The 10,973-nt window shown below is 36.5% G+C and overlaps 1 protein-coding gene across 1 annotated transcript; it reads right to left on the bottom strand.

Moving 5' to 3' along the window:
- Positions 1 to 7,554: 7,554 nt before the first annotated feature.
- On the bottom strand, positions 7,555 to 7,977 carry LOC139853706 (uncharacterized protein At5g01610-like). The gene has a single exon (XM_071843073.1). The coding sequence runs from the start codon at positions 7,975 to 7,977 to the stop codon at positions 7,555 to 7,557; it is 423 nt and encodes a 140-aa protein (XP_071699174.1).
- Between the last annotated feature and the right edge of the window lie 2,996 nt (positions 7,978 to 10,973).

The following is a 10,973-nucleotide window of genomic DNA, read 5'->3' as shown; positions in this document are numbered from 1 at the left end:
AAACTAACCTGTGCGCGCCGCGCACCCTGAGGTGGTGCGCGTGGCGCACTCCACTGTTAAAGCGTATTTGGTTGGTTATTGGTTTGGGTTGTTACAAACATATTGCATGATTAATGTGTAAGTACACATTAATGTCCAACACATGCACAAGGAAAGAGCAATCTCTAGTTGCGACTTGGTGACCATCCTAAATGTATCTAAGTGTATTTTAGGATTACAAGTCTTTACTAGTTACACTTGAAAGTATTGTTCTTCATTTGGCCTTAATTAATCACTAAGTCATTTTTAATAGTAATTATTGTTCTAGTGACATTGGCTTAAGTGTGTTGGTACGTGATGATCATACTAAGGATGTCTAGATAAGATTTAAGATCACAAGTTGTTGTTTAACACTTATGTGTTGTGCCTAATCTTGGTTAAATTGTCATTAAGATGTCATTAGGCGTAATTAACCACGATTAGTGTTTTTATGACCAAACCTCAATTGAGTATGACCAGAATAGATGATGGCTAATTGGTTGATCTGTAACGACCCGTCAAAATCGCTATTGACGCGGCACGTTAATCATTGATTCCACAGTGAGGTTTTGACCTCTATATGATACGTTTTGATAAAATATTGCATTCATTAAAATAAGTGACTTTCTAAACATAGAAAGTTATAAACATGTGGGCGAGTGCTTAGGTATAAGCAAAACCCCGAAATACATAAGTCTTTAATTTACAGGTTGACATCACAGTCCAATTATTTATTACACAACGCAGTTTTATTTTGAATGCAATAAACTTTGTACAAAGCATGAGAGACTCCATGCAGGCAACAAGCACATCACAGCGGAAGCAGTCTAAGGACCTGAGAATAAAACATGCTAAAAAGTCAACACGAATGTTGGTGAGTTATAAGTTTAATTGCTCGAGTCATAAACATATATAAAGATAGACCACAAGATTTCATCAAAAGTTTATCAATAGATTCTACGTAACAGAGCACCCTAGTAACTAAACTTAACGCTATAGTGATAATTACCCCATTCGTTTTAATACACGCAAACCAACTTGTCTTAAACTCAAATAACATACGTCCATTAAAAGGCTAGCGCTCTAGCTCGGACGGGGATGTCAAGCCCTATGGATCCATATACAATTATTCGCGCCCACCAGTCCATATCCTATGTACTGGCAGCTACTAGTTACCAAAGCTAAGGGATTTTCGGTTTAACTCGGTGTAGAATTTAGCATGTACTTGTGTCTTATTGTGTTTAAAATAAATTGCATGTATTCTCAGCCCAAAAATATTTAAAGTATTTAAAAAGGGATCTATAAACTCACAGTTCAATAGTGAGACTCAATATTGTAGGCAAATTGCGTAGACGTAATGATGGTAGACGACTGTATGGTTGGCCTTGGATTCAAGAACAATACCCCGAACAATACCCAATACTTCCTTAGCTTAAAGCGGTTTGAAACCCGAATTAAAAACACCCTTGTATATACCTTATTATTATTAAACTTAAATTTAAAATTATAATTATAATATAAATATAAATATTGATTAAAGAAAAAAAGTGTAAATAATACGTCGAGTAAACTGGCTTTTTATAGGCATGTTTCCTGATTTTGGTCCCCATGCGATCGCATGGCGTTTTGTTTGCTAGTTCGTCGACATAATATTTACTATAGCAAATAGTGTTTTTGGTCCCCATGCGATCGCATGGGTTTTCAGTGCATTTGCCATGCGATCGCATGGCTAGGCTGGACAGCTCATTTCTGCTTGTTTTCTAGTTCGTCGACATCAAATAGTGTACTGTAGCAAATAGTGTTTACTGTAGCAAATAGCGTTTACTATTTCACTGTAGCACTGTAGCAAAATACGGTTTCACTGTAGCAAATAGTGTTTTACTGTAGCAAATAGTGTTTTACTGTAGCAGAGTCATTTTTACTGTAGCAAATAGTGTTTTACTGTAGGAAAGTCGTTTTTACTTGTATATATATATATATATATATATATATATATATATATACACATACATATAATTGTTCATGAATCGTCGAGAGTAATCAAAAGTAATTGTATATATGAAACAGTTCTAAAATTTTGAGACTCAATCTAGCAGACTTTGTTTAACGTGTTAAAATAATAAATCGTATAGAGAATTGGCTTAAATAAGTCAAAAAATTTCGGGTCATCACAGTACCTTCCCGTTAAAGAAAATTTCGTCCCGAAATTTTGAGTAGTACCTGTTTCATGAGCGATATTAGTGAACAAATGTGGATACTTTTGCTTCATTTGATCTTCTCGTTCCCAAGTAAACTCGGGTCCTCGTCTTGCGTTCCAACGAACCCTAACTATCGGTATTTTACTTTGTTTTAATTGGTTGACCTCACGATCCATGATTTCAACAGGTTCTTCGACAAAATAGAGTTTATCATTAATTCGTATTTCGTCAAGAGGAATTACGACATCCTCTTCAGCTAAATATTTCTTCAAATTTGACACGTGAAATGTGTCGTGAACACTACTAAGTTCTTGCGGTAGCTTTAATCGATAAGCAACTGCTCCAATTCTTTCGGTGATTTCAAAGGGTCCTACGTACCTAGGACTTAACTTTCCTCGTTTACCGAATCGTACTACGCCTTTCCAGGGTGATACTTTCAACATGACTTTGTCGCTCACTTGAAATTCTAGCGGTTTTCTTCTTACATCAGCATAACTCTTTTGGCGACTCATGGCCGTTTTTAATCGCTGTTGTATTTGAATGATCTTTTCGGTGGTTTCATGAATAATTCCTGGTCCAGTAAGTTGTCTTTCTCCTACTTCACTCCAACATATAGGAGATCTGCACTTTCTACCGTAAAGTGCTTCAAATGGCGCTGCGTTGATGCTCGTATGATAGCTGTTATTGTATGAAAATTCTGCCAACGGTAAGTGTCGATCCCAACTGATTCCAAAGTCAATCACGCATGCCCGTAACATGTCTTCCAATGTTTGTATTGTTCTTTCACTTTGACCATCTGTCTATGGGCGATAAGCGGTGCTCATATCTAATCGAGTTCCCAATGCTTTTTGTAATGACTGCCAGAAACGTGATGTGAATCGGGTGTCGCGATCAGATATGATGGAGATAGGTATACCATGCCTGGAAACTACTTCCTTCAAATATAGGCGTGCTAATTTCTCCATACTGTCTGTCTCCTTTATTGGTAGAAAGTGAGCTGATTTAGTTAGACGATCAACTATCACCCAAATAGTATCATGACTACTTGCAGTCCTTGGAAATTTCGTAATGAAATCCATGGTTATTCTTTCCCATTTCCACTGTGGAATTTCCGGTTGTTGCAGTAATCCTGACGGCTTTTGGTGCTCAGCTTTGACCTTCGCACATGTCAAACATTTGCTTACATAAGTAGCAATTTCTGTCTTCATATTAGGCCACCAATATAACTTCTTGAGATCGTGGTACATTTTTCCGTTTCCTGGATGAATTGAGTACCTCGTTTTGTTTACTTCATCCAGTACTAGTTGCCTTAGGTTACCATGTTTTGGTACCCAGATCCTACCAGCAAAATACAGGGTTCCATCGGCTTTTACTTCAAGTTGTTTTTCTAACCCTTTGCTCATTTCGCCTTTTTCGTTTTCTTCTTTTAAAGCTTCTAACTGTGCTGCTTGAATTTGCTTTGTGAGATCAGTACGAATTGTAATATTCAAAGCTCGGACCCTAAGAGGTTTTACTCTTTCTTTTCGACTTAGGGCATCAGCTACAACATTAGCCTTTCCGGGGTGGTAACGGATTTCACAATCGTAATCGTTTAACAACTCTACCCAGCGACGTTGCCTCATATTGAGTTGTTTTTGATCAAAAATATGCTGAAGACTCTTATGGTCAGTGTACACTGTACACTTGGTGCCATATAGATAGGGTCTCCATATTTTGAGTGCAAAAACTACTGCTCGAAGTTTACTGTAGCAAATAGTGTTTACTGTAGCAAAATAGTGTTTACTGTAGCAATTCACTGTAGCACTGTAGCAAAATACGGTTTCACATCACGTTTTCACATCACATTTTCACTGTAGCAAAGTAGCAAAATACGGTTTCACTGTAGCAAATAGTGTTTTACTGTAGCAAATAGTGTTTTACTGTAGCAAAGTCATTTTTACTGTAGCAAATAGTGTTTTACTGTAGGAAAGTCGTTTTTACTTGTACATATATATATATATATATATATATATATATATATATATATATATATATATATATATACATACATATAATTGTTCATGAATCGTCGATAGTAATCAAAGGTAATTGTATATATGAAACAGTTCTAAAATTTTGAGACTCAATCTAACAGACTTTGTTTAACGTGTTAAAATAATAAATCGTATAGAGAATTGGTTTAAATAAGTCAAAAATTTTCGGGTCATCACATTAGTGATGGGTGGGTTAGTCGCGGTGTTAAGACTTAAGACACCACCCGGGGGTTAGTGATACGCAGTGTTAAGTACACCAACGGATGTTGTGAACACCGATGGTCTTTCACGAGTATCATTCCCTTGTGCTTTTGATTAACCATGGTTGTGCGTTGTAGTTTTAGCATATTATATTGTATCAGTTATATGCTATTGGTTATGCTAGCTTGCGGTGTATTGAAGACTTTTAGCCTTATACTTGTGATGGTATGATATTTAGATTGTTAGCGTGTATGCGATATTTGTGTAAGTGATTGCAAGTAAGTAGATTGTATATGTAGATGTATAGTTACTGCATTTACTAAGCGTTATGCTTACCCTCTCGTTATTTATTCTTTTTAGGTTCAGGTGTGGATAAGGGCAAGGGTAAGCTTGTGGACTAGAGATCTCCCTCTTATGATTACGTTAGAGGATGCTTTTGGATTTCGACCTAGGATTGGGTAGTTTAACCCCAAACACCATGCTCGTCTTTTGTTTGAAATTTAAACTCGGTTGGTCAAAATTAACATTTTGAGTGGTACGGGTCATTGTACCCTTTTTGTAAACTCGTAATCATTTGAAATGTACATACCATGAAGGTTGTTAAGCAGGTTCTAATCTAAAGTGATTGTATTGTTGAAACGGGTTTTACATGGTTAAATATGGGCTGGTGGCATTCCATGATGTAAGGCGCGCCGCGCAATTGCTCAATGCTGGTCAGCAGGTCTGGTTACAATTTCTGGCCGGGAAAACAGTTATAATGCGCGTCGGGCAGATGGGTCAGGCCATGAACTGTTTCTTTTCTTTTTTTAAGAAAAAAAAAGAAGCGTGTTTTTTCGTAAAAGGTTTTGGGGTCGTTACAGGTATACAGAAAACACGTGAAAAACTCACGATTTTCACCGCCTACCGCCAGAAATGTGAATAGGAAGCCTATCGGAAACTTTGAAACTTCTGGATAAAGGTCGGGAGCCGAGATCCGAGAAAAGAAGTGGATAAAAGCAAGAAAAATCGAGTTCGCGGGACCTCCGGCGAGGTGCCGTGGGTTTTTCGTGAGGTGTCAGATGTCGGAACGGCGTCAAAAATTTTATACCTTTTCTAATTTCTTTGACTTTATTCATCTTAACAGCCTTTATTGTGCATTAGCACTTGAATTGTTAAATGTAATTTTTTATTCTTATAATTCGAAATTGAAGCACAAAATTTTCATAAAACTAGTTTATGTATTATTATGAAGTTTATGGATTATTATGATTATTATTCCTTGTATAATTGATACTTTTATTTTATCAAAAAATAAAAATAAATTGTATGTAACATAATTATATAATTTATATATTCTTCCCTATCTACTCACTATTCGGAGGTGAATCACAGAACACCAAAAGTTTGCTATCTTATGGATCTAACATAGGTCACATCCCTCACGTGGGCGCCAAGAGTCCGACTAGTAGGACATGCGGTTCTCCCCTTAGCCTTAGGGCAGGCACAAAATCAATTAACGGCTTCTAAAGAAAAGATGACGACTTAAGACAAGAGGTGTACAGCCTCCACTTTTTTTTTTCTCTTCATTCGAACTATTGACTTTTGCGGTGTTGTAACAGAAGAGAAGGAAACCGGCCTGTAAGCGCGTCTGAGACTACCGCTTTAGTTATAAATTAGACATGGAAGTACGCTCGCTGCTTCATCAAAAAGAGGTGTCAGCTTAATCCATTGTCGAAAATCCTTCCTGCAGTCTACGCTTTCCGCCAAAACGGCTCCGAAACAAACAAAAAGGGGCGTGCCGCACTCACGAAGGACTACCAATATATAATACATAATAGATATAGATATTTGTATTACAATATTAGTTATGACATGTATATATAAGGGTAAAATGTGACTTAATATTTAATTATAAATAGATGATATGGGATCCAAAAAGAAAATTAATGGAATACTTATATTTATTAATTATTATATTAGCCAATTGATCACTGAAATATAGTAGACATGATAGGTGAGTTGTGTTTTTCTAAGATAGAATACAGATATAGATATCGACAGATAGATTTAATTAATTTGTGATTTATGTTTGTATATGAAACAACACTTTCAAGTAAAGTCTATAATGCATGCAGTAATTAATAATTTAACAATTAAAGTTAATTTAGAAAGAAAATAATATTTTTTAGATTAGTAAAGAAACCCTCTATGAACAAACACATTGGCTCCCCCATAGTGGGTAAACCTCGGGTAATCAAGCTCTCCGTGCGCGAGACTTGATACCGGGTGAATTGCGCAATATGCACACCCTCTAGTCACACTCCCCTTTTAAACAATTTGGAATAGTTAGTCAGGAATCGAACTCGTATAGTGTGCTTAATTGGGCAACTTAGTGGCCATTCAATCACGCCTGCATAGTTATAACAAAAGTAATATGACAATCAAATAGTTTGGTCAAAGTTTATCAACAAAAATATGTCCCTTAGAATTTGACTTCTTTAGTCTTAATTCTAACTTTTTACTTTGATAATATATATTAAAATTGTGTATTCATTTCATTTCATTGTTTTACCAATAAAATGTCACCTTTGCCTTTGAGATTTTTTTTTTTTTTTTTTAATAATGAACACAGGACTCGTATTTTTAAACAACATAAAATAACAATATGAATATTGAGATTGATTAGTGCATTAATGTTAATATAAAAATATTAATATATTATTTGCCATATTTACATATTTTGACAAAACAAAACCAACGACTTTGTGATCATTATAGAATTGATATACTTTGCTTAGTAAAAAAATAAAAAATAATGTTGTTAGATAATACAGTAATTACTTTTAAATCTAGCAAATTTTAGATGATAGATTATTCTGTACGGATTAAAATCAAATCACAGTCCTCTAGTAAGAATATAGCTTATGAGATCTAGAAAAATTATTAACTCATAACGAAACAAAACTCGGAAATCATTTTTCAGATTCATAGAACCAATTACAAACAAGCTAGTAAGAGTTCTACATATTATAAAATCAAACAAGACGTTGTTATTGTTTACCAAAATACTTATTATATATTGTATTACACAAGTTGATCAAACCATAATCACTCTTCTTCACATTTTAACAAGCCTCAAAAGCCTCCTTGGGGAAGGTTTTGGAGATTCCGGCAGGTGTTTTCATGGTGACCTTATCACTTGATGGGCTTTCAACGTAGATCTCATTAAGTGTGATCCATATCACGACCTCTTTGGACTTAACACCGGCTAACTTTTTAATTTTACACTTCTCTAAGTAAGAAGTGATCTCGGTAGCATATGATACTTGCTTTCCGACCTTCTCAAACTTGTGTTTGATCTCGCACTTTTGTTTGATCCAAAAGAATCCAGTTTCTTTGACGAAACCAAGTTCTTCAACGTCTTCTACTGGTAATAGACCGTCAGGTAGACAAAATTCTCTAAGTAGAGATTTAGCTTTTTCTTTGCAAACTTCGTTTCCGGTAAGGATTTCGGCACATGCTCTAATCTCAGGGGTGATTGGAGACATTTTTCAGCTGATTTGATTGGAATGAAACGAATATTATTTGTGTTGTAGATTGATGTAATGCTTATGGTAACATATGGTGTTTTTATAGGTCATTATATTGAATAATGACCTTGACTTTCGCTTTAACTACGTAAATGCCCCCTAAGCAGATTCTAAATTTTCTTGACTTATTCTTCTGTCTGGTCTTGCTTCTTGGTCACATTGTGGACCTTTGAAAGTATTTATAAATATCTTATCACCCTACTATCTTTGAAAAATTGAACACGCTTAACGCTAATTTGTGAACCTTCTTTTACACTATATAGACTAACTACTTAATATATTTAGTTGTACTCCTATGTCTTAAGAAAAAGATATCAAATCGAATAATATTTCTTTTAAGATAAACTTACCATTATAACTTTCTTAGAAAGCCAAATGGAATCAAAACGAGATTAATACCGACAAAGATGATGTTCACTACTACGTATTATATATTTTTGAGATGTATAATGGCATCATTTATTTATAGGAAAAAATCAGGATTAAATTAAACGGGTTTATTAAACTTTGATGCTGTTGCTGGGCCAATTCAAAGTGATTGTGGCCTTAAGCTGTTGAACCAAATAAGTTTGCCACATCGTGTGTGGATCGGTAGTAAGTAATTGATTCTTGAATGATTTGGTTACAATACATCAACCGTATATATACAATGAGAATGCCCATACAATGCTCTCCAATGATTCTATGTGATCTTTGCAAAATATTACTAGAGTTGACGGTGTACACAACTATACAAAGAATAATCTAAATATAGAGAATATATGCAAGGTAATATAGACATCGGCTAATACAGCCCCTCAGTTTGAGCGGGAGGGCAAACGGACGTTCAAACTGGTCCGAAATTCTTCAAACAAAACCCGAGGCAATTCTTTAGTAAAAATATCAGCAATCTGAAACCGTGTCGGAACATGAAGAATGCGAATCTGACCACGTGCTACCTTTTCTCGGACAAAGTGAATATCCATTTCGATGTTCTTAGTTCTTTGATGTTGAACCGGATTACCGGAAAGAAAGATAGCACTAACATTATCACAAAAAACGATGGTGGCCTTGGATATAGGACATAGAAGTTCCAAAAGTATATTACGTAGCCAACATGATTCCGAAACTACATTGGCGACCCCTCGATATTCGGCTTCGGCACTCGAACGAGACACGGTAGGTTGTCGTTTAGCGGACCAAGAAACGAGATTACCACCTAAAAACACACAATAACCAGATGTGGAGCGTCGTGTATCGGGGCAACCACCCCAATCAGCATCTGTATACGAAATAAGAGATGAAAGGGAGCTCTTGGTTAGCTGTGGGCCATGAGAAATAGTACCACGTAAATATTTAATTATCCGACGCAAAGCTTGCATGTGACATTCCTTCGGATCATGCATGTGGAGACAAATTTGTTGAAACGCGTAAGAAATGTCGGGCCTGGTGAATGTTAAGTATTGGAGAACACCTGCCAAACTTCGAAACTCTGTGGGGTCCGAATATGAAGGACCACTGTTAGAACACATTTTACCATTCGTGTCAACCGGAATTTTGACGGACTTGCAGTTCGACATACCAGCGCGAGTAAGAATATCCTCAGCATATTTTTCTTGACTAAGGAAGAGCCCGTGTGCATCACGCGTCACCGAGATGCCTAAAAATTAACTTAAGGAACCTAAGTCTTTCATGGCAAATTCATTGCCAAAAAGAGTCATCAACTGTGTACGTAAGGAGTCCGAAGAAGTGACCAAAATAATATCATCAACGTATAGTAATAAATAGGCAGTGTCCAGTCCACGTGTGTAGATGAATAAAGAGTGATCCGAGCGACTATGAGTGAAACCAATAGAAGAGGCAAACGTGGCGAATCGTTGGTACCAAGTGCGAGGCGCTTGCTTTAACCCATATAACGAACGTTTTAATAAGCAAACATGATCCGGTTTAGCACTATCACGAAAACCATAAGGCTGATACATGTAGACAGTTTCATGTAGTGAACCGTGGAGAAACGGATTTTTAACATCAAGCTGATTAATGTTCCATGACTTTGAAAGTGCAATGGATAAAACAAGTCGTATAGTAGCTGGTTTGACTACCGGACTAAATGTTTCATTACAATCGATGCCAACAGTTTGCGAACGCCCATCACCAACCAACCGAGCCTTGTATCGCTCGATTTTAATTTGTGTCTAAAGATCCACATGCTGCGAATAACATGCATGTGAGGTGACCGCGGGACAAGCACCCAAGTTTTATTATCCATTAAGGCTTTGTATTCATCAGTCATGGCCATGTTCTAATTAGGATCAGAGAGGGCTTCTTTAGGTGAGCGAGGAAGAGGAGAGATAGTGGTTGTGGAGGAAAGATTGAACGGGACTTTGGGTTTGTGAATACCGGTCATGCTACGAGTGATTATGGTTCGGTTAGGAGGTGGGGAAGGAGGACTAGATGCATTTGAATGTTCCTGAGAAGATGAAATAGATTGTGAAGAGTTATTAGTTGGAGTAGTAACAATAGGTGGAACAGTTTTGTTAGAATTGGATGGTGATAAAGGTGATGGGCCATTAGTGGAAATGGGAGAAGATATTGAGGGAGTGGGCTGAGCGCGAGTTATATTTGGTGGTGAGTGAGAGTTTAGAGGGCTAAAGTATGTTAGGTTATCATCAGCTAAATGGGCCGGATGGGTGATTGTTGGGCCGTGTGTTTGTTGATTGTGAGTTGAAATAACAGGAGCATAGAAGGATGTATTTATGTTGTCTGTTAACAAATGATACTTAGGAGTGTTTGAGCTAGGAGTTGTAGCAAAGGGAAATTGAGATTCATCAAACATAACATGTCGAGAGATAATAAATTTATTAGTTTTGGGATCATAACATTTGTAACCGCGATGATTTGGAGGATACCCAAGAAAAACACAAAGAGTTGAACAAGGTTGTAGTTTATTGATAGTATGAGAGGGTAGAAGAGGG

The sequence above is a fragment of the Rutidosis leptorrhynchoides genome, chromosome 6 (genome assembly GCF_046630445.1).
Source record: "Rutidosis leptorrhynchoides isolate AG116_Rl617_1_P2 chromosome 6, CSIRO_AGI_Rlap_v1, whole genome shotgun sequence".
NCBI classification, from domain to species: domain Eukaryota; kingdom Viridiplantae; phylum Streptophyta; class Magnoliopsida; order Asterales; family Asteraceae; genus Rutidosis; species Rutidosis leptorrhynchoides.
The sequence above is the reverse complement of the archived record's forward strand: the minus strand, read 5'-3'. Positions and strand labels throughout refer to the sequence as shown.

What these genes read in the sequence shown, in the direction of transcription:
- LOC139853706 (XM_071843073.1), bottom strand. Translation starts at nt 7,977, where the DNA reads ATGTCTCCAATCACCCCTGAGATTAGAGCATGTGCCGAAATCCTTACC.